This window comes from Polypterus senegalus, chromosome 15 (genome assembly GCF_016835505.1).
Source record: "Polypterus senegalus isolate Bchr_013 chromosome 15, ASM1683550v1, whole genome shotgun sequence".
Lineage (NCBI taxonomy): Eukaryota > Metazoa > Chordata > Cladistia > Polypteriformes > Polypteridae > Polypterus > Polypterus senegalus.
In genome coordinates, this window is record NC_053168.1 from 55,881,110 (window position 1) to 55,905,993 (window position 24,884).

The following is a 24,884-nucleotide window of genomic DNA, read 5'->3' on the forward strand; positions in this document are numbered from 1 at the left end:
TCAAGACTCTTCTAATTTAGATGTGCTGACTGATCTTCTCAGCAGTCCAAAGCTTAGATATTGATAGCAATGCACCAAACATATTGAGCAAATGAAACAGGAAAAAGAGGAAGAGTGTTGCTTTCTAAATGCTTAAAGAATGAGGGCTCCTTGGCACTCATGCTGCGCTATTTGGATGCTCAAAGAGTTGTTGCAGCATGGATGTAATTAGCCTCTAAACAAAGATGACTCTTAAATTGACAGAAGTTATAAACCTGTTCAAATAAAAAAAAACTCAAAAAACTGACCTTTGATTTGACTTTAGGATTGAGTATTTGGTATTTGACTAGTGCTCGATATACATTTAAAAATATTAAAATGACAACAGCATTAAAGATGACAGTTTACAGAATGTTTACCAATACAGGTCCTGGGAAGTGGATGATAGTATTGCCCAGACATATTTAGATTTTAAAAGTTTTGACACCCTAGTCCAAACACTTGCAGCAGTTAATGATAGAATATTGTACACTGAATGTTAGTGTTACATGAAGTGTTCAACAAAAATCATTGCCACACAGCTTAGAGATGTCCATATCTTAGTAGTTTTTGAAAGTGACCAGCAGAAGAAGGACCTTGCAATTCCAATTATTGCCAACAGGTCACAGAGCTGAGTGGTGTGGCAAGCCTATGAGTTTTGTGTTTAAGGCCAAAACAGACTGGAGTATGTCATTTGAGGGTTAGTTTCAACATTGGTGATGGGCCCACTGCTGTGAGATCCTCTCCTTCATAAATCAGCTTGGAACACGACTTCCTGAGGCATGTTGTTTCTTTTAAGATGTTTACTAAAACAGGATCTAATTTCCAATAAACTGGTTTTCAAAGGACTAAAGCCCGAAGAAGATGAACATTCCTGAGGAAAACAAGTCTTGAAAACACAGCCTTGTGATAATCTCCTAATCTACCTGTCAGTTAACTTCGATTTTTAGCACCTCTTTCTCCTAATTCACTGTTAATGGCTATGGGATACATCTTGTAAATGCTGAGCCTCCCCATGCAGGATGCATTCTGGTTGGCACGTCAGCTAGTATTTAAAGCTTGTTTTAGATAGATAGATAGATAGATAGATAGATAGATAGATAGATAGATAGATAGATAGATAGATAGATAGATAGATAGATAGATAGATAGATAGATAGATAGATAGATAGATAGATAGATAGATAGATAGATAGATAGATAGATAGATAGATAGATAGATAGATAGATAGATAGATAGATAGATAGATAGATAGATAGATACTGTATTAATCCCAAGGGGAAATTCACATTTTACCAAATGCTGTTCCTTCTAAGAAAAACGTAAAACAACAAAACACCATGGCTTATCAGTCTGGCAATCTTCTTAAGACAGGTAACTCTTTTACAGTTTTTGTTTGCATTTTACACACCTCAAAAATTCATTTAACCTTATTTAGAGAAAAAAAAAGCTGCTCTATCTGTTCGCTATCTTTACCCTTTACAACTAATAATTTTATAAGTAATTTTATAAGTAATAAAATTATGGTGAAATGTGAGATATTAGGAGTCATGTATGTACATAATCACCCTTAAGCAACTTGAGTCAACATCTACAATTAAAAAAATAAAAAAAGAAATTCTGTTTTTGCTTTAAAATAGCCACAAGAATCCTCATGTTTTTCAAACAGCTGCTGGAAATGAAAGATCACTAGTGGGCAATGTTTATGTGTCTAAGTTTGTTTTCCTTGTTATTATTGATTATCTTATGCTGTACTGCATTTGCTACATTTAATAACTAAGGAATAAATTAGCTAGTAATTAATGCATGTTGAAGAAAACATGGGGGCCACAGGTAGCCTTGCTACAACTGAACTACACTTTTCATGGTCTGAAATACCCTTGGGTGTGGAGTTTGTATGTCCTTCTCAAATGCAGGTAGGATTCCTGTCACAGCTCAAGGACAAAATTAATCAAATCAAAGAAGTTAATTAATTTAAATGTGAAGACTGAAAGCAAAGGAACCAGGATTGAAGTTAAAAAATAATAAGTTCAGTGCTCCACCATCACTCTTAAGTTTTGACAGAAACTAAACAAAATGTGTCTGTCATCATTTAAGATGACTGTGTTGCAGCTATAACAATATTCTTTATGTATGTTGCTGCACTTAACATTGAAAATGAATAGGGAAATAATAGCCATTGTATCTTTAATAAAGGTACAAACATCTGGAAAGACCATGGAAATACCCAAGAAGAGTGTGGAGAAGAGAAGAACCTGAAACTAAGTCAAGTGATGAATACATCAAAATTCTAGTGTGGATAAACTGAAAGTACCAGGGTTCTGCAACTATAGAAACTCTTCTGAATTATTTGGAAAGACCAAAGTAGGAGATTTTGGAACATTCCTTAGTAAAAAGAAGCAAAGGAAAATAAACCATTTAGCATTTCTGGAGTTAAATGTTTACAACGGAATCTTGTTTCTTGGCTTACCAAGTGCTACCCACCACTCACTATGAATATATACTGTAGCATTAAACCAACAGATGAATAAGAGAGCAACATTGTGGGCTTGTGGCTATGGCACTAGACTTTAAACCACAGGCCTTCTGGGTGAATCTCCACTTTAAACTCTCTGTATGACTCTGAACGAGTATTTTTTATCCACCTGTACTTTAATTGTAAATTTATACTGTGTGTGTCTATGTATGTATACTGTATATAATGTACATGCACATATTATATATATATATATATATATATATATATATATATATATATACAGTGGTGTGAAAAACTATTTGCCCCTTCCTGATTTCTTATTCTTTTGCATGTTTGTCACACAAAATGTTTCTGATCATCAAACACATTTAACCATTAGTCAAATATAACACAAGTAAACACAAAATGCAGTTTTTAAATGATGGTTTTTATTATTTAGGGAGAAAAACAAATCCAAACCTACATGGCCCTGTGTGAAAAAGTAATTGCCCCTGAACCTAATAACTGGTTGGGCCACCCTTGCCAGCAATAACTGCAATCAAGTGTTTGCGATAACTTGCAATGAGTCTTTTACAGCGCTCTGGTGGAATTTTGGCCCACTCATCTTTGCAGAATTGTTGTAATTCAGCTTTATTTGAGGGTTTTCTAGCATGAACCGCCTTTTTAAGGTCATGCCATAGCATCTCAATTGGATTCAGGTCAGGACTTTGACTAGGCCACTCCAAAGTCTTCATTTTGTTTTTCTTCAGCCATTCAGAGGTGGATTTGCTGGTGTGTTTTGGGTCATTGTCCTGTTGCAGCACCCAAGATCGCTTCAGCTTGAGTTGACAAACAGATGGCCGGATGTTCTCTTTCAGGATTTTTTGGTAGACAGTAGAATTCATGGTTCCATCTATCACAGCAAGCCTTCCTGGTCCTGAAGCAGCAAAACAACCCCAGACCATCACACTACCACCACCATATTTTACTGATGGTATGATGTTCTTTTTCTGAAATGCTGTGTTCCTTTTCGCCAGATGTAACGGGACATTTGCCTTCCAAAAAGGTCAACTTTTGTCTCATCAGTCCACAAGGTATCTTCCCAAAAGTCTTGGCAATCATTGAGATGTTTCTTAGCAAAATTGAGACGAGCCCTAATGTTCTTTTTGCTTAACAGTGGTTTGCGTCTTGGAAATCTGCCATGCAGGCCGTTTTTGCCCAGTCTCTTTCTTATGGTGGAGTTGTGAACACTGACCTTAATTGAGGCAAGTGAGGCCTGCAGTTCTTTAGACGTTGTCCTGGGGTCTTTTGTGACTTCTCGGATGAGTCGTCTCTGCGCTCTTGGGGTAATTTTGGTCGGCCGGCCACTCCTGGGAAGGTTCACCACTGTTCCATGTTTTTGCCATTTGTGGATAATGGCTCTCACTGTGGTTCGCTGGAGTCCCAAAGCTTTAGAAATGGCTTTATAACCTTTACCAGACTGATAGATCTCAATTACTTCTGTTCTCATTTGTTCCTGAATTTCTTTGGATCTTGGCATGATGTCTAGCTTTTGAGGTGCTTTTGGTCTACTTCTCTGTGTCAGGCAGCTCCTATTTAAGTGATTTCTTGATTGAAACAGGTGTGGCAGTAATCAGGCCTGCGGGTGGCTACGGAAATTGAACTCAGGTGTGATACACCACAGTTAGGTTATTTTTTAACAAGGGGGCAATTACTTTTTCACACAGGGCCATGTAGGTTTGAATTTTTTCTCCTAAATAATAAAACCATCATTTAAAACTGCATTTTGTGTTTACTTGTGTTATATTTGACTAATGGTTAAATGTGTTTGATGATCAGAAACATTTTGTGTGACAAACATGCAAAAGAATAAGAAATCAGGAAGGGGGCAAATAGTTTTTCACACCACTGTATATATATATATATTCATTTTTTTTCCTCAGAATTCTACACACAACACCCCATAATGACAACATAAAAAAAGTTTACTTGAGGTTTTTGCAAATTTATTACAAATAATTTAAAACTCAGAAATCACATGTACATAAGTATTCACAACCTTTGCTCAGTACTTTGTCGATGCACCTTTGGCAGCAATTACAGCCTCAAGTCTTTTTGACTATGGTGCCACAAGCTTGGCACACCTATCCTTGGCCAGTTTCGCCCATTCCTCTTTGCAGCACCTTTCAAGCTCCATCAGGTTGGATGGGAAGCATTGGTGCACAGCCATTTTAAGATCTCTCCAGAGATGTTCAATCGGATTCAAGTCTGGGTTCTGGCTGGGCCACTCAAGGACATTCACAGAGTTGTCCTGAAGCCACTCCTTTGATATCTTGCTGTGTGCTTAGGGTCGTTGTCCTGCTGAAAGATGAGCCCCAGTCTGAGTCCCAGTCAAGAGGGCTCTGGAGCAGGTTTTCATCCAGGATGTCTCTGTACATTGCTGCAGTCATCTTTCCCTTTCTCCTGACTAGTCTCCCAGTTCCTGCCGCTGAAAAACATCCTCACAGCATGATGCTGCCACCACCATGCTTCACTGCAGGGATGGTATTAGCCTGGTGATAAGCGGTGCCTGGTTTCCTCCAAACGTGACGCATGGCATTCACACCAAAGAGTTCAACCTTTGTCTCATCATACCAGAGAATTTTGTTTCTCATGGTCTGAGAGTCCTTCAGGTGCCTTTTGGCAAACTCCAGGTGGGCTGCAATGTGCCTTTTACTAAGGAGTGGCTTCCATCTGGCTACTCTACCATACTGGCCTGATTGGTAGATTGCTGCAGAGATGGTTGTCCTTCTGGAAGGTTCTCCTCTCCCCACAGACGACCTCTGGAGCTCTGACAGAGTGACCATCGGGTCCTTGGTCACCTCCCTGACTAAGGCCCTTCTCCCCCAATCGCTCAATTTAGATGGCTGGCCAGCTCTAGGAAGAGTCCTGGTGGTTTCGAACTTCTTCCACTTACGGATGATGGAGGCCACTGTGCTCTTTGGGACCTTCAAAGCAGCAGAAATTTTTCTGTAACCTTCCCCAGATTTGTGTCTCAAGAAAATCCTGTCTCGGAGGTCTACAGACAATTCCTTTGACTTCATGCTTGGTTTGTGCTCTGACATGAACTGTCAACTATGGGACCTTATATAGACAGGTGTGTGCCTTTCCGAATTATGTCCAATCAACTGAATTTACCACAGGTGGACTCCAGTTAAGCTACAGAAACATCTCAAGGATGATCAGGGGAAACAGGATGCTCCTGAGCTCAATTTTGAGCTTCATGGCAAATGGAAAAAGTGATGCTCTGTGAATACTTACCGGATGCACTGTACATTATGAAAACCATGAATACAGTAGATGCATATATAAAAGATACATGTTTCTTCATTGAGAACCATCCCGAAGTGCTTTACCAATACTGAGTGATGCAATTCATATATATTGTGACAGGTGTCCGGGGACATTGCCCCACCAGGATACTGGGAGATGGAAAGGACCGGAAGAGGGACAGTATTTTCCCTGGAACATGAGAGGGCAGCCTTCCTGGGTTGCATGAGTGCCATAGAGCCGGGACACTCAACCCTGTGGGAGGACGTGGCCACCGCCAGGGGGCACCTGGACAGCTCCAGAACGGTGGTCAACAGCACTTCCGACACCAACAGGAAGTGCTCTCAGAAGAGGAGCTGAATCAGCATGCAGCACTTCCGCCACACCCGGAAGTGCTGCCGGGTGCTAATCAAGAAGCACCTGGAGCATTTCCAGGTACTGTATAAAGGAGGCCACCACACTCCAATCGGCGCTAGAGTCAGGAGGGGGAAGACAGGAACCTAAGGAGGAGGAGAAGGTGGCTGAAGACTTAGAAGGATAGAAAGAGATAGAAAGAGTTGGCCGGTTATGGCACTGTGCAGTGTTGTGTTTAATAAAAGTGTGTGTATTCCGAACATTCAGTGTCTTTCTGTCTGTGGCTGGGTGGGCTTCTCACAATGTGTAAATATATATATATATATATATATATATATATATATATATATATATATATATATACTGTCAGAGACGGCTGGGGAGGCGACCTGGCTGGGACGGCCAGGAGGACCGGAGGAGGGCTTGTGCCTTCCCCAGACCATGTGGGGGCGACCGCCCTGGTTGCTTTGGGGACCATGGATAGGGAGCTTGGAAGCTCAACCCTGTAAGGGCCCATGGTCGCTGCCAGGGGGCGCCACCGCTGCCTTCGGAGCCTTGGTCCTCAGCACTTCCGCCACACCCGGAAGTGCTGGGGGGAAGAAGACTGAGGACACCCGGAGTGCTGCCAGGTGCACAGCCGGCACTTCCGCCACACAGGGGAGTGTCCGCGGAGGAGTGTCGGGAAGCACCTGGAGCCCATCCGGGCTTGCATAAAAGGGGCCGCCTCCCTCCATTCGATGGCTGGAGTCGGGTGGAAGAGGGCAGAGCTCAGAGGAGAGGAGTGGAGGCGGACCAGAGAAGAAAACGGCATTGTGTGAAGGCCTGGACTTGAAGGAGTGATTGGTGCTGGGGCACTGGGTTGATGCACTTATTTGAAAATAATATTGTAAATAAACGTGTGTGTGGTGATCAACATCATGTCTGCCTGTCTGTGTCTGGGCTGTACCCCACTATACATACAGTATATACATACAGTACATATTGAACGAATTGCATCACCAAGCACTTTGGGATGGTTCTCATTATAGAAATATATGTACTTTGTAATTGCCCTAATAGATATGTCTGGCCACTTCACCATCATGTTTTCCTGCTGTAGCAAAAAGCCATATAAGATTGTTTTTCTAAAAGCACTTACTCAAAGATTAGGGTAACAAGTTGGCAGAGGCTATCATGGCAGCACTTGGTATAGTGCTATATATATATATATACTGTATATATATATATATATATATATATATATATATATATATAGAGAGAGAGAGAGAGAGAGAGAGAGCGAGAGAGACTCACAGATAGAATCCTTAATTACACACAGGAGTTTGCTCTGTATTTTACTTTATGTTTCATCTGGCCTAATTCACTAAAATTCAGAACATTCATAAAATTTTAAACATAGGTTTTAAAAGATTGGATCCTACAGGAAACTCTCAGCATAGACACAACTGTCAGAGTTTTATTGCAGTCCATTGAGCTTCTGTATCATTATCTCCTGGTCTGGACAGGGTTGCATTGAACAGAAGACAAACCCTGAATTAATGAATGCAAAATAGAAACCTGAATTGGGGACCAGTTCCTCATCAAGCAACATTTATTAAAATAATCAGAATAATCAAAAGCTTTTATTTTAGTAAATGCTTGACTACTTTAAAGTATACAGTATCTTTATTTAAACATGCCTTCACAATCATATTTTAGTCTATAAAGCAGTGTTTTGTTAAACTGAGGGTCGCAACCTATTACACAATCAAACTAAGATAATTGACATCAAAGATATGAATTAAACTTTGGAGAAAGTAAGTCTGCAGAGCGGAGCCTTTGCCATTTAGTACACTGACAGTTGGAAGCATTAAACATTTCAGCCTGAACTGTTCTCTAAATTCCTTATCAAGATCTATCCTATTGCCAGTATAACACAAATAGGGCATGAAATTTTACTGAATAACACAACTCCAATTTTGCGCTAAGGTTATAGAATTGTTAAATTAAATCTAGAACATGTTCAACAATTTTCACTCTTTTAGAATAATGTACTGCTACTATTGGAGCCTGACTTGAAAAACTATATTTTTAAAAAAGAGAAGGCAAATAAACTGTATTGATAAAACCATTTTTTTACCATTTTATTTCTTGTCTACCTTAGTTAAACCAAACTGTCTGCAAGTAAAAAAAACATGCAACATGTTGCCACTCTGTGGTGCTGTGAGTGAAGCCACTAAGTTTAGTGATTGTTCACACTATCATTTCAAAAATCATCACATCCTTACAGTACAGCCATTTTCAAGAAAGAATACATTTCTTCTACCTGAACTAAGCTCATACTAAGCATTTACTCTGACAGTGATACATCACAGGAATCCATTTCCTGTTTAAATTAAGTATTGTTGTTTAACACTATGTGACCTTTTCCACTCTTTTAGCAATATTCTTGTGAGAGATATGCTTAAATGTGAACAAAACCTAAACTGTTTTTATTATAATGTAACTGTTATTCGACTGTATATGGCACTGTGGTCATTACGGTAATAATCATCTTCTGGGTCTCAGTGTGGCATCAATTTTATGATTTGGGTCATCAAATTAAAAAGTTTAAGAACCCCTGTTCTAAAGTTCATTCAAGAGTTCATCCACACAAGTCTTGTTTTGTGTGAATACCGTTTCCACATTTTGATTTTAGGTATATTATGCACATTTTTCCAGTAAGAAAATAAATAAGAGCTTTTGGCTGATGTGTATACTCTGTTAGTTTGGTCAAAGGTTAAAAGGGAAACAAAGTTAAAACTAGTACATTATAGTTGGTCAGATTTTCCATTGCTTACATTTGCTATTTCAGGTTTAGAAAAGTTATCTCTTTGGCCATGATAAATTAAAACTTAATACTATATAAAAGAGAAAAATCTTTACTTTCTCTGCTTCTGTCTTTATTTCGCAAGATCAAAAACTGTTGTTCTCTGCGATGCCTTTCAATTTCTTGCTCCTGTCTCTGCTGCTCGAGTTTGCGTTCCTTCTCCAAAAGCTCCTGTTGCTGTTTCACGGCGAGAAGTTCCTGCTGTAACTGTGTAAAAGAAAAAAAAAAACAACCATAATTATAATTCAAAAAGCCTAACTATTGATAAACCTAATTGCAATATTATTATTATAATAGTCTTACGTATTGTAAAAGTGTGTGATGATTCCAGACATTCAAACTGAAAAGATCCTGTCTGACACAGCATATAAGTAAACACTTGTGTAAGAGTTAACTTAAACATTATACAACTGAGAAGACATAAATTGATGGTTAAGGCTGCAGTCCTAATTGGTAGGCTAATCAGTCACTAATTAACACCTGTCAGGCAAATGCATAAAAAGATCCCGAGAATACAGAGTGAAAGGAACTGAAAGACATAAAATGAAGTTTTGGAAGAAGAAAGACTAAATTTAGAATAATGTGAAAGGGCAGCTTGATAAATCTGAAACAGATCCGCCTTCCTAGTTGGACAGTATATACAGTACCATGATAAATAAAAAATAATCTGAAGTTAGTTGCTTTTGCCAGAATTTGCAGAAGCAAGTGTTGGCCAAGATAAGAGCATGTGGAGCAATTTTTCTTTGGCTTAGACCCTGATTATAAGATGAGCAGTCATAAATTTGTAGTATCTTATCTTATGCTTTAATGTTCAATAAATATTTAACACTATCATCAACCCTACAGATCAGTACCAACTTATTTTTGAGATCTATAGCAGTCACAATTATTATTCATAATGGTAGGAAAATTTAATGCCCTTAAATTAATGGAAGGATTTTTTTTTTTTAAATGTTGATTTTCCTGTATTGTGCTTAGAATTACAGTAAATTCTGAGCTGCACTATTAAAAATTGTTAGGACGGGTCTTCAAAATTCTCAAAGAAATTAATAAAATTGATTCAGTGATTTTTTTTTCAGATTCAAGGTGAATCACGGAATTTGAGGACATCGATGGACATTCAGGGAAAGTGCATTTAGGACTGGAACCATGAAGCACTTCTTTCCACAAATAGTTGAGGAAATCTAGAACAAACTACCGAGGCATGTTGTTGAAGCAGAAACCTTGACAATCTTTAAGAAGAATCTGGATGAGCTATTGGGACAGTTGATGGACTGAACTGAATGGTTTCCTCTCGTTTGTCAAATTTCTTATGATCCCATGTATCCCATGGTAGATCATGAATGAAAAGGAGTATATACCAGTCTTGAATGAAGTTTGTGACCTTCTTCTGATAGGGAAGGATTCTGAGTATTTCTTAATGAACTGCTCTCCACTTTCAATTGCGCTGCTTCTGCATGTAATTCCTTACTGTTGCCACTACACTAATCTCTCTACCAACAGAATATGCCATTTTTATTATCTCTATTAACAGTGAAAATTAATTTAAGTGAAAAAGGTTTCTCTGGATGGCTGAATAAATTTCAAGGAAATATTCTTCAATTCGATATGAGATTCAATTCAGAGAAAATCAGATATTGCAATTTTTTTGCACTGTTATTTTAACTTTTAAAATTCTGTTTGTGAAAGGGCAAATTGAAATGAATGTTTATGTTTAAATATGAAAATATAGTTTGCAGAATGTCAGGCACACCACCTCTCTGACCACTCTGTCCATATACTGACCTTTCTCAACTCAGTTTAGGTTACAGGGCAATGCTAGTTATTGTGGCATCATGATTGAGTGGTAGACAAAATAAGAATGTACCAATCCTTTGCTTGAACATTGTGCCTGTAGCCTTCCTGCCAAATGAAGACATCGAGAGGTATGGCTTGCAGTTTGTGCTTTCTTGACCTTGTCATGCAAATTTGGCTCTCATTCTTTGCTTTTTTTCAATTCCCTCTTTTTTCCTGCTTTCATTTTTGTTAAATGCTGCTTTCTAATTAAAAGGAATATTTTACATCTCTATTCCCAGTTCAGAATGTGCCTTTTACAATGGTTTTGGTGTTCTTATTTGTGAATTCACCTCTTCCACTGAACAGCTGAAAAGACTGAGATCCTGTCTCACTTATGGCTCTTGGAGTCCAGTTTTCAGTTTGTGAGAACCAACTTCTAAATGCAGTACTGAGCCGGAAAACTACTCTGAGTGAAGCATGGTTACAGAAGCCCAAAAGAGATAAAATACCATGAATTAAGGGTCAGACAATGTGAGAGTTTGACGGTTTAAAGTAAACGAGAAGGTCAAGGACAGATAACCAAATGCAGACTTTCAAAGTTGCATCCATAGTATACATTAAAGAAATTTAGAATAGGCAGGGAGGTAATCAGACAAGTAAAGATGCAGAACGTGGAGTCATTAGATCTACAACAGAAAGGACAAAAGTGAATCAGAAAAAAACAATGCACAGAAAATGCTACAGGATCCTTAACAGGATGAAATTGTAACCTATAAAACATTGCATGTTGAGCCTTGGGTAAATGGAAATGACTGATTATCATAACTTTTGATGTAATGGTGGCAATTGCGCAGTAAGCTAGGGAGTACATGACAAGGATGGTAGAAGCTAAATCAATTCAGACTGACAAGCCTGAGTGACAATAAACACATTCAAAAGTTCATAAATAATTGTCATCCAAAGGTGACTTTGACCATAGCAAACTGATTAATCATCACAAATGCTACATGTTTAAAGTCTTACAATATTTCATTATGTGCAATTAATCCATTAATTATAAATAAACACAAAAATTAGCAGTATGTATTAAGGTATTCTCGTTGATATATTTAGTAGTTTTTACAAGGCATTCAAAATATTATTTCTGTATGTACAGTAATTTACTATTCCATATTCTATTAACTGCACACAGTTACTTCATAATGCCAGATATATCTTATTTTAATGGAATTAAATGCAACTGAAAACTTTATTGACATGATGTCAGTCATAATCCATTGTGAATGGTACAGAAATGGACATGATTGCTGAAGGCAGGAGGTGCTATGCAAGGCAGAGGCAGGGGTTGACTGTGCTCTAGAGAGCAGAGCTAAATCCACTCTAGCAAGGACATGGAAGTAAAATAAGAGCAATGGGGGACAGACAGTATAGTGACAAAACTCTCCATGGACAGTAGGTGGCAACAAGGTGCTCCAATAAAAGTATATGTTGACCCTTGCTCCTTAATATAGAGGAGAGGACAGACCATCTGGGGCCCACAATGGCATCTGGTACATCCATCCATCCATTATCCAACCTGCTATATCCTAACTACAGGGTCATGGGGGTCTGCTGGAGCCAATCCCAGCCAACACAGGGTGCAAGGCAGGAAACAAATCCCAGGCAGGGCGCCAACCGACACACACACCAAGCACACACTAGGGACAATTTAGGATCACCAATGCACTTAACCTGCATGTCTTTGGGCTGTGGGAGGAAACCGGAGCACCCGGAGGAAACCCACGCAGACACGGGGAGAACATACAAGCATCACGCAGGGAGGACCTGGGAAGTGAACCTGGGTCTCCTAACTGCGAGGCAGCAGCGCTACCCACTGCACCACCGTGCCACCCGCATCTGGTACATCAACTTGGAATTGAAGCTAATGGGCAAAAAGGTGCATTGGGCTGGTAAAATAAGCTCTGGATGGGTGGCCCTTGTATTTCTAAGAGAAATGGTTCATGAGAGAGATCAATGATGTAACTCTGGGCTGGGGCTTAAAAAACGAGTCTGGAATCTGTAGGTGAATTTGGGTCTAATACTTTGCAAAGTTAAGAAAGTAGGAGGAAGAAGTGATTCTGGTGGTGTAATATCATGATAGGGAATCAGGCAAGTATGGCCAGTCATCCCAACTGATAGATAGAGACTTATCTGTATAAGCAGGCCCACAAAAATCTGAAAATGTTGCTTTCTGTTTCTGTTAGCACTTTAACTACTTGCTGTATTCCTTTCTCATTTGTATATTTTGTGTTTATCTAATAAATAACTTTTTGTTCTGGGTTCAGGAGTGTTATGTCAGCTCTTGATATTGTTTACAACATCGGCACAACAAGCATTTAACAGCTATATTCCATCAAACAAATGTTATATTTAGCGTGGTATTAAATTTACTTATTCAGATGACGCATTTATCCAAGCCAACTTACAACATTTATGATACAATTGATTACATTGCTTATGGTGTTCCAATTGGATCATGGGCAGGTTAAGTGACTGGCTCATTGTCACACAGTGTCAGTGGCAGGATCAGAACCCACAACCTGAGTGTTTGAAGTCCAAAGCCTTAACCACTACACCACACTGCCTGTCTGGTATTATTGTAGGGCAAAGAAGGAAGATGTAATGCATCAAATGTGACAGAACAGGGTAACCAGAGTACTTTAGGAAAGAACAATTTGCAGGGACAAATTGACCTTAACTGAAGATTTATAAAGTTTTTTGAATGGTACAACCTGGAGGAATCAGTTATGTGAGTGAAATAGCCCTTCAGTTGGATTAACTACATATTCTTAACCAAACATATGTAAAGGATTTAGATGAACTGCAGCCTGAAGACTACAGTGTTTTGTGCTGCCTGAACATTTAGCTGCACTTCAGATTTTAAGTGGAGAGATCCATCCATCCATCCATCTATTTTCCAACCCGGTGAATCCAAACACAGGGTCATGGGGATCTGCTGGAGCCAATCACAGCCAACACAGGGCACAAGGCAGGAACCAATCCTGGGAAGGGTGCCAACTCACCGCAGGACACACACAAACACACCCACACACCAAGCACACACTAGGGCCAATTTAGAATCGCCAATCCACCTAACCGGCATGTCTTTGGACTGTGGGAGGAAACCCACACAGACACGGGGAGAACATGCAAACTCCACGCAGGGAGGACAAGTGGAGAGATGCTTTGTCATAAACTCTGAAGAATGTAAAAATGATTTCAAATAGCAACTAAAAAAGAATATTCTCAATTATGCCTTTTTGTGAAAGAAATGTTTTCATCCCAGAGCAGACTGATTATTTGTGCAGCCTTCAGACATTCAGATGATTCACACTGCTTCATTTCTTAATAATCTATCTTGGAGAATGGTAGCTCCAACTGTCAGTTTTCGGGGCACCCCTATATCTACTGTATCACACACTATTTTAAAATTAGAAGTCCATTTTAAAACTAAATTAGGTTCCCTTTTCTCTCCTCCCAATCCATACTAATAAAATAATGTAAACATTTATTACACAGGGTAAGAATACGTCTTCAGTCTATTTTTACATTTCTGTTTTTTAGTAAGATTATTCTGAAGAGTTCGCTCCTTTAATTGTATCAAAATGGTTTTCAATAAAACACAAATTAACAAAGAGTATACACAGGTGCAAATGACAATGAATGCCTAAGAGGAGCAGTAAATTCAGCGCCATTTCCCACTAGTGCACTCATTAGCAAGAAACCGCCTTAACTGAAAAATAAAAACAAAATATACAGAAAAAACATTTTAATTTACAAGATTAGGTAAACCAAGGCATCTCTGCATATAAAACACGCACAATTACAGCTAAATTCATTTTAAAAACAGAGTAAGCCTCTTGATTAATCCAATAACTACAGAAAATGTTAAAGTGTGAATAGCAGGCATGAATAAAGTACAATCAATCATTAATTAGAAAACTGGTTAGAATGAAAGTCTGCAGATACATTCCCAGAGGGCCAAGATTGAAAAAGAATAGCAAAATATCTACAGTAATAATTTCAGAAAAAATAACAATGTATTATCCACATAAACTTGTATAAATTTATAGGAACTCAGCTAAGAATAAGACTCATAATTCAAAAAGCAAATATCAGTATAAATGTTTCTCCAAGTTCATTGTTCAAAATTAAGTCAGTGCTGGCATTACACGCAACAGCATAATGTGGAGAAAAAATATACATGTTAACATAAAAGAGTGTAAGACCATCAGCTATTAGTGTATCCATTAAAACAGTGAGTTACCATATGAAATAAAAAGGAAATTTACTATTCCAGTCCTCTTTTAGTTGAAATAGTTATTACACAAACCATTTATCTGGAACATGCTAGAAGCACGTTCTTCATTCACCCATTAATTCCTTCATATCCTGGGCACAATTAATCCAATTCAATCAGGCAGGGTTACTGGAGCCTACCCTGGCAGCATCAGATGCACAGCATGAACCAGCCTTGGATGTCATGCTAGTCCATTGATAGGATCTTCACATTGAAGTGTTTCACAAAATGACTAAATATTCATTAAACTACTGATTATTTTATAAAAAAAAATCGGAACTGGTCTCCCCTAGACTTTCACGTATACTCAGATATGGGGATGGATACTTGAGGTGTAAACTGCAAGATAATGATTATATTTTTATATATGTACATTAAAGAACCATCAACAACAAATCAAATCAAATTAATAATATATTAAACAATTATTATAAAAGTAAATAATAACAATAAATCAGTTGATAGAATTCTATGTTTTGTACCTAATACTTGTATGCAAAATTTGACTGACCTAAGTGAAAGCATACTCAAGTTATCGTGTTTACACACACATACACACACACAGACATAATTCCAAAAATGGTATTTTTTTACTCAGGAAGGTCTAAAACGTATCAAAATCTCGACATTGAATCTTTGGATGATTACAATACTTTCCCTTGAGAAAGTAAAAAACTAGATAGTTTGTGAAATTGCAAATATAAATGCTGAATAATTGAAATATTCCACACATTAACGTGGGGCTCTTCTTTTATGACACATTTGTTCACATTTGTTCAAGTGTCGAACAGGCACATACTCTCAACATTGAAAGGACCTTGCATGCAAAATGGAGATAACAAAAATGGTGAACAACACTGGACAAGACCCAACAATATGAAAAAATCCACGAAAAATCTCACAATACTTATATAATTCACATTTGGAGATTCAAATTGTAAGCTCACAACTCTCCAAACACACATATTTTTACTAAAATATTTTTAAACAACGTGCATCTGTAAAACTATGTTGTGAATGAAAATGGATCGGTCCCGGACATGACTGAGCTTTTGAATTTTACACCCTTCTTGTTGTTACATTTACTGTATATTCATATCCATAACTGGAGCATCTCAGGATTACTTAACAGCAGGCAGTGAATATGAATGGGTGAAATGACCTTCTGCTTGTTGAAGTATCCTGGATATGTACAAGGAGTATTCTTTTCCCAATAACGATTTCACAAAATTTTCTTCAACTTTAGACCTTTAATTGTCTCCCAGTGCACATTGTAAAGTTGATATCAGTTAAGCACAATGTTAGCCAATTATTAAGCTGTGACTGGGCTGAAGTTGTGACCAACGAGTGGTTGGTTGTGGATCTTCAATATGAATGCTTTCGGGTGTGTTCCATTTTCATTTACAACAGCTTAAACAAAGTGCTTTATTTAACAATATTTAGTTGTGATGGGATATTCTGAGCACACAACTGATTGACTTGACACATGGATTATGTGACACAAGTAACGTGAGAAAGTTGCATAGATATTTTTTGATGTTTGTTTACAATTGTTCAGTTTTGGTAACTATAGACATCTATTTTATCAGAAAATGTGTTACCTCCGCTATGCATAAAAACATAAGATTATATATTTCTCTCAGCCTTCACTACAAACAACATGGGTAAGTAGCATATAAAAAGATATTCTTTTGTGTGGAATACTTTTCAATGTTTATTAAACTGAAAGCTTATTAATCAAGAAAAGAATGTGTAAGTTGTTAGTGTTTTGTTTTTTTCTTTATTTTCATCTAATACTAAGGGAGAAATACTTTCGATATAAGCCAGGGACAACCATTATACTGTTTTACTGCTAATGTCAGATTGCATCTTTCTTTTATGTTCCTCAGAAAAGAACTACTGCAGCATTAAATTTTAATGTAGAATTTCTCATTCATAGAAGTTTTGCCTATTTTTATATATGCCAACCATATGATTTTTCTGCAAAGAAAAAAAAAACTCAAGTTTGTGGCTATGCTGTGTATATTCACTCCAGAGACCTGTCATCCTCAGGCATACCTTGATATGCTCTCGAAGCTGAGCTTGGTGCTGTCGTGTCAGGTTTTCATGTTGTTTTTGAAATTCAGTAATCAAGAGCTGTTTTTGAATTTGCTGCTGTTTTTGTATTAGCTGCAGTTCTTGTTGTAACTGTTTCTCCCACACAGTTGTGTCCACTGCTGGCATCATCATCCTGAAGTCAGTGCGAAGGTCCAGCGGTGTAACAGACTCCAGGCCACTTGGTGCTTCTGGCTTAATTTCCACTGCTTAAAAATGAAAATAAATCGAAATATGAAACAGATGTACATTGAAAAAAATCACTCATTCTATTTTTCTTTAACATTATGACGTTGTGGCTCCAAAATAATTTAGAAAAAAAAAAAACAACTAAGAAGAGTAAGGAAAATATGTATTGATTGTAAACATTATTAACTCCTGTTGTCTCCATGAGAAGCAAATTTTGCAGTATGTTTATGATTACCAATAAAACTGAAAATAAAAACCAGAACAGTTCACAGCATTGAATATGTTGCTACTACAGTAACATTTACTGTATTATAACAGCTACAAAATAAGCATTTTAATCATCAATAAGTAACAGAAATGTCCATATCCTGCTCAGATACTCTCTCTGATGTTCTAATTGGCAAAACCAAGATCTGTCACATTAATTGTCTGTCGCTATAAAGATGTAAATATGCAACAGGCGCAGAGAGGTGTGTCCATCACTGTGTATATTTACATGTATTGTGGCTGGCTGCAGGACTTGCAAGGAGGAGCAAAAAAAGAAAATGACATAAGACAATGTGAGACAAGAGATGTGCTTAGACATACCCTTTCTAGAAAAGAACCGTTCATTCTTGTAAAAAAAAAAGGATGTGCTATTTAGTTTTAAAAAGTACCCATGAAACAAATGGACTATGAGCATGTATTAAAAGAAGGGTTTTAAGGTATGCGTAGAAGGATGGAAGAATTCCCAGAAGCCATTAAGTGGCAGTATTGGGCTTTCATGTATAAGTAGATTCTTGATAACCGCTGGTTAGAACAGGTGTTGTTGGGAGATACCAAGAGAAAAACCTTTGGCCCTTTAACTCTGCACAGAGGTTCAGGGCAGCCTCAAGGATATCCTGAGGTCATTCCTCTCCATGAAGTAGTTTTAGGGACTGTCCTGGAAGCAGCTCCAAGATTGGGTACAATGCTTCTCCGGCATCACTTGAAGATGGGTTGAGATGAAGCAAAAACTAAACCGGAAAGAGGGCAGTGCAACAAAAATTACAGAAGGACAGTAGAAGAGTTTGAGGAGCTTATGGAGAATTGGACTTTGGATGTTATGAAAGTGGACAAGCCATCCTAATTTATTGACAACATCCTAGATCTGCCTAGCCTTGGCCAGTGTGGCAGCGATGTTTAAATTACTTCTTATCTGTTACTTGATGTTTTCTCTTCCATCCTCCCTATATTGTATTTTGTTGAATAACAAATCATTATATTTGATATGGGACATTATTTTGGCACCCATTATTCTGGATCAGTGTGGCACACAACTGTATTTCCCCCCACACAGTATGTAAACAGTATACAGCAACAGTATCTCACAACTAAGAATGAACAAAAAGGCAAACCCCATTTGTACACCACTTAAGGTAATCATGATTGAAAACAATTTCTGAAATGAATGTTTTATATAGTAGAAGCAGGCATTTCCCTGTGTCTCTGTAACCTGGAAAAATATTTATTTGAGCTCCAAATATTGAATACCCCAACTTTCAACTCTTAGAAAGCTTTGGCAAGGGTGGCTCAGCAGAAGTGTTACCAGTGTTATTCTTTGTTATGACACACAGCAGTTAAAAGACTATTTTGAGGAAAATAACCAGACGATAGCTATGTGAGCAAGTATTATAGTCAGAGGGAAACAGGTCAAAGCCAGAAAAAGGTACATGAGAAGTCAACTAAAACAACAGGGTAAGACAAGAATCAGAAGTCAAAGTCAAAAATGTCACCTGATACGAGAACCTACTTGGATCTGAAACCAATTATGCCAGAAGTCACAAACAAGGAGTTTTATCCACCAAGAGATAAAGTATTATACTGCTACCACCATATTTATAGCGTCACACTCTGTGATATAACTGAAGTGAAATTCACAGGTATATGACACATTAAGACGTGATGCATAAACAAACAAAACAATACAGGATTAAAGTAATTTTCTTCCTTTTCTAACCTGCTTAGTCCTCAACAGGCTTGTGCAGGGGGTGCTGGAGCTTATGTCAGCTAAAACACGGTGCAAGGCAGGAACAAACCCTGGATAGGGTGCCAGTCCACTGCAGGGTGAACACACACACACACACCAGGGCCAATTTAGCATTGCCAATCCACCTAACCTGCATGCCTTAGGACTGTGGGAGGAAACCAAAGCAACCAAAGAAAACCCACGCAGACACAGGGAGAACTCCATGCAGGGAGAACCCAGGACACAAACCCCGGTCTCCTTACTGTGAGGGTGCAGAGCTGCCATTGTGCCTCCCAGAATGAAATAATACTTTTCAAATTTTTTTCTGAAATTATCAAACTCTCTTATAAACTGATTCTACCAGGTAAACAAAGAACTATAAAATAACACAAAATACATATAGGAAGAAACTTAACAATTATATTCCTAAAATTACCTTCTGGGTCACAAAATGCCCTAAAATCCAGTGGAGCATACTAAAATGAGTACTCCCTGCATCAGTCCTGGTTTCCGCTGCATCTTTGAGCCTTGGGTTATAGTCAAATGGACACAGCTCCTAACTACAATTGAGACGCCTGCACTCGTGTGTTTCAGAATTTCTCATATAGTGTCTACCCACTCGGTGGCTGAGCTAATAAAACTGAATTACCTTTAAATTCCAGTTTATGTATTTACTGTGGTGTCCCAAGTGAATTCCCTTCTGGTACTTACAACACATCAAGTGGGTTAGTACTTCTGAAAGGTCTTTCTTACCTGCAAGAAATCCTCTTCATAATGGTGTGAACTTATTTCATCGCATTTTATGAGTAAATATATTATTATTAAAATATATTTAGGCTGTCAAATAGCTGTATTGCATTGCAGTTGTCAATCAATAATACAAAAGGCTGTGTGGGCTGAAAGAGAAGATGCATCACCCACAGCAAAGAAGAGGTTCATTACCCCAGTGACAGAACAACTGTAAAAAGGCAGGGGTGTGATTTGGGAGTTTACAAGGGGCTCATTTTGGTAGTATCCATCTTGTAGCAGAGACATTTGGTGCCTGGCATTGAGAAAAATAAAGTTCAGAATTTGAATCCTAGGGAGATCTAATCACACCCCTGCCATTAACATAATGTAATTACACTACAGTTAGGCATGTAATGAATGGTAAAGCAAAGAAATACTCACTAATTGTACACTGTAGCCTAAAAAGTGGCATCCTGATTGGGCCTAATTAGTGCAAAAACTAAACAGAGCAAACTTTGACCCTGTCATTAGGCTGGCACCTCATTTGAACATTTATGTGCATGTGAAATTAAACATGGCTGTCTCATTGCAGAAAAAGTGCTTTGTCTGTGAATCACGAATTTTACCAAGTACATTCATATTTTCTGCTTATTTTCTCTTTTTTAATTGTTCTGCTTTAGACATAGAAAGTTTTATCTACTACCCAATGCTAAGACACTATCAAATGTTAAATAAAGTGGAAATTAATTTAGGTTTAGAATTAAATATAATTGTTATAAATGTTAATCCATGTTCAAAGATGCTTCATGTAGAAAAATGTTTGATCAAATCATTTGAAATGTGTTTCTGTAAAATGCAAAGAGAGTAACAGTACACAGGGTCAAAATTATTTTTGTTTTTATTAGTTAAAATTAAGTTCTGTATTCCACTATGTTCTTGTTTATCTGGCCACTGGACATGGCAATGCTTTGTATGTTGGTCAGACGTGGCACTAAACACTGTACACATGACAGTTCTACCACTACAACAACAAAAACACAACTTTTGCAACATTTTCTTTAATTTAGTCAAAATGAAGAGGCAATGCCAACAACTTTTTCTGTGGTTAGTTTAAAATGCCAGTCTTGCTACTGCAGTGTTGCAAAACAAACTGTTTCTTAATGCATGCTTACCTAACTCATATAATGGGGTTGTGTGGTGATGTGCATTTTAAGCAACAGGCTCATCTTAAATTTCTTGTGGTAATGAAGAAATCAGTAACCAACATTAATAGGATGTTAAAAATGATATGGAAACAATACCGTTAATAAAATCATTCTTAGTTGTTGAGCGTCATAAATAATGGGATTTGAGAAAGGCTAAGTAAAGCTCATCGAAATGACTTACACTCCACCAGTCTTTCAAGAAAGCCTGTTGTTTCTCACTGGTGCATGGCTGTTGAACTTGACGGAAATCTATATGTTAAAATGCTAAGAGGTGTGATTTCAATGCTGAGTTTGCTTATTTACACTCAATAAGAGTTCAATATAATGTTATTTGAAAACCTTATTATGTGAAATCATGCAAAAAAGTAACTGAATTTAAATTGCAGTAATATTACAAAGAAAATTAATAAAGAAAAAAACCTGGAAACACATGTTGTTTTGACATCTGTGCTCTATTTACCATTGGCTGTGAAAATTACAATATGTATTGTACATAGTTAGACCACAAAGCAATGTTAACATGAAGAAAAATTTAGCAGGGGGAACTAATATGTGATTACAATACAAATAAAGACCACATTATTTGTAAATTTGCAGCAAATATGTTTGAAAGTACAACAGATTACAGTAAACAAAGCTCCATCCTGCACAACCCAATGCTGCAAGATCACACTGTAGCAAACCAAATGCAAGTTGTATCAGCCCTTTTTTGCTTTCAACTTGCTTTTCAGTAATTGTTGCAAGTTAATCTGTAATTTTATTACATCTATTAAATGTTCCTAACTGCCATAACCAGCACCAAATACTTTCCTATGTTGCTGTTTGAGTTGACTTCTCTGGACAAATGTTTGAAGCTGTTGGGTGAAACTCAACCACAGCTATTTTGATAATGAAAAGATTGTTGCTGTGTAATTCATACCAGTTATGTAGATAAATGTGGAGTGCATGCATATTTCTATTTATCCTATCAATTTGTTCAACAAACTCACATTATTGAAACGATTTCTGGGCAAGCCTCAAGTTTTAGTTGCTGAAAAAAGCTGCTTATATAATACTGTATATTGTATAAAAAATGCATGTAATTAACCCTTAACAGTTTTAATCACCTTACTTGTAACATGTATGACATGAAATTGTGCTTCAATAAAGTAAACCATACTATGGAAATGTATGCATTACAACGTCCATACAGGAGTTAAATGTAGGTTGGGAAAGGTCAGGTTAACATGGACATTCCCTTCCAAGTAAAATAAAACATTTAAACAAAGGTCACAAGGCCTTAAAAGTGGAAAAAGCCATGTGGAAATTTCATACTGACTTCAAGATGTTGAAGGTAACATGTAAGAATTCAGCAAGTTAGACAAGCAAGAGAAAACATTCAATCAATTAAACTCATTTGATAAGCAAACTACTATGTTTCCAAGGTGTCCTCTTCAATAACAACAGTTTCCTCCAGATTCCTAAAAACCTTCATGTAAAGAAGTAATGCGTTATAACACTTTAGACCAGGTACTGCTTGTAATGCATCTGTTACTCAGATACTATCATATAAACAGGATATTAACAAAGGCTTCTTTTGATCTTAATAACACAAAGCAAAGTGGTTATTCATCCTTGTGCAGTACGTCAATATAAGTTGTACTTAAACTAAAGTGTTATCAAAGTGCTTTCTATGTTCCAGTTTCAGCCTGTGTACACAGGAATGTGATTCACCATGAAGACTTTGGCTGGATGATCTGTATTAATGCATTTAAGTATTTTGAAGACCTAAGTTTGGACCATATATATACCTTATAATAGCAAGCTAACAAAATTAATATAAATGGTAAATAATATAAACTAAAACAACTTAACACAAAATACATGCTTAAAAATTTGTCATTTTTCTCTCATCTTGGAAGTTTATCCACCTTATGTCTTAGTCAGCATAATGTAAATTTTCTGGGGATTATATTGCAAATTTATCAACTTTAAGAGTGAACTGCTATATCATGGGAGTAGAAAAGTTAAAGATTTTGAAGACACTCTGAATTTGTAGTTCAGCACCACAGGATTAGATTAGGATAAGGGTTAGGGTTAGGGTTAGATATTAGTACATTTAGTCTTGGATACTGAGAGGCTATCTTAAAAACACTGCAGGAACTTTAGGTGCTTCACTACATCTAGCACACTGAGATGGACCTTGCCCGATATTGTCAGTATGTTTATTGGTGAAATAACTTCCTTTATCTTACTGTATGTTTGTTAAGTACATTATTAATCACACAATATATAAACCCAGTTACACATTATTCCTTCTGGATAGAGTCAAACTGGCACAGAAGAGAAGTTGATGGCTGTGTACTCAATAGGAATATACAAGTTTTTTAAAAATGTGGACTGAAAACAACAAGTTGATAACTTCAAATTTCACTCTTGCATCATGGTGTGATGCTAAGCAAGCTAAAAAAACTGGCCTGCATAAACCGTAAAAACATTTAGCATGTGCTATGTCAGCCATGTAATGAGTTTATCATGAAAGATTCTATATGGTATGTTCTAAGTTTTAGTTTCTACCTTCTCATTAAAGTCATCCTCATTTCAAGAATGCTAATAAATATGTTCACTGTCCACATCTCAAGAAGGACTTAATTGCTGTCATAATAAATCAAGCAGTGGAATACAAATTTAAAAGGCATTCATATTAAAAGAAACTCATCACTGTTTTCTCTATGTATGTACAAGTGAGATGTCTGTTTTTAGTAGTCCACGTGTTCACAAGACCTCTGCAGCAACAAACTTTATTTCTGTGCTCTTTTATTTTTGTGTGTGCGCGTGGTCACAAATTTTTATTATTTCTGAAGCCTCTTCATCTTTATTTTGGAGATGTGCAAAGTTTATAAATGGCACTTCAGTGCTTGTGTATTTTTGTCAGCTTATTCAACCCACAGATTCACATTTCTGAACTCTGCTCGGCCTAGATGATGCTTAGGGCTTATAGCTTTGCCCACACATTTGGTTTGGACAGAAAATGTATATGTTGGGGGATTAAAATAACTTAAAAATCTTATTCACGTGAGCCACTTACCTGAGGATGATTCAATAGATTATGGTTTAAATTTGACATTGTATGAGTTACTATCAGCCATAAACTGTTTTTGTGAAATAAAGTTTATATACCTTTTAAGAATATGTGTGGTAGGTAACACTGTTTCTGTTTAGACTTGGACCTTAAGACTATGAGTATCTATCAACACACTGTTTTTCACAGAGAAAAAAATGACAATGTTTGTGACACTATATGTAATATTGATTCATATACTGTATATTATCAATTTGCTGCATATTCTAAAGCTACTTAGATAATTACAGAGTCAGAGCATAGCTCAGCGGCATCATGGAATACAAGGCAAAAATCTAACCCTTCACATTACACCAGTCCATTAATGGACACACTTTCAAATATATCCACACTCACAGCCTATATCGAGCCGACAGTCGACCAAACCTGCATGTCTTAAGAGATATGAAAGGAACATGACGTACTCAGCAAAAACCTACATGAATATAGGAGAAACAGCATCTCAATTACAGAAAC

The 24,884-nt window shown here is 37.2% G+C and overlaps 1 protein-coding gene across 6 annotated transcripts in view; it reads right to left on the reverse strand.

The window, feature by feature from the left end:
* The window catches only part of LOC120516152 (histone deacetylase 9), a 710,327-nt gene that overhangs the window by 253,179 nt on the left and 432,264 nt on the right, over positions 1-24,884 (reverse strand). For all 6 annotated transcript variants that reach the window (XM_039737623.1, XM_039737622.1, XM_039737624.1 and 3 more), the window contains 2 exons: positions 17,162-17,406; positions 9,045-9,195 (listed from right to left, as the gene is read on the reverse strand). In XM_039737623.1, coding sequence (XP_039593557.1) covers positions 9,045-9,195; positions 17,162-17,406 — 396 coding nt within the window. The remainder of the gene's footprint in view (positions 1-9,044; positions 9,196-17,161; positions 17,407-24,884) is intronic.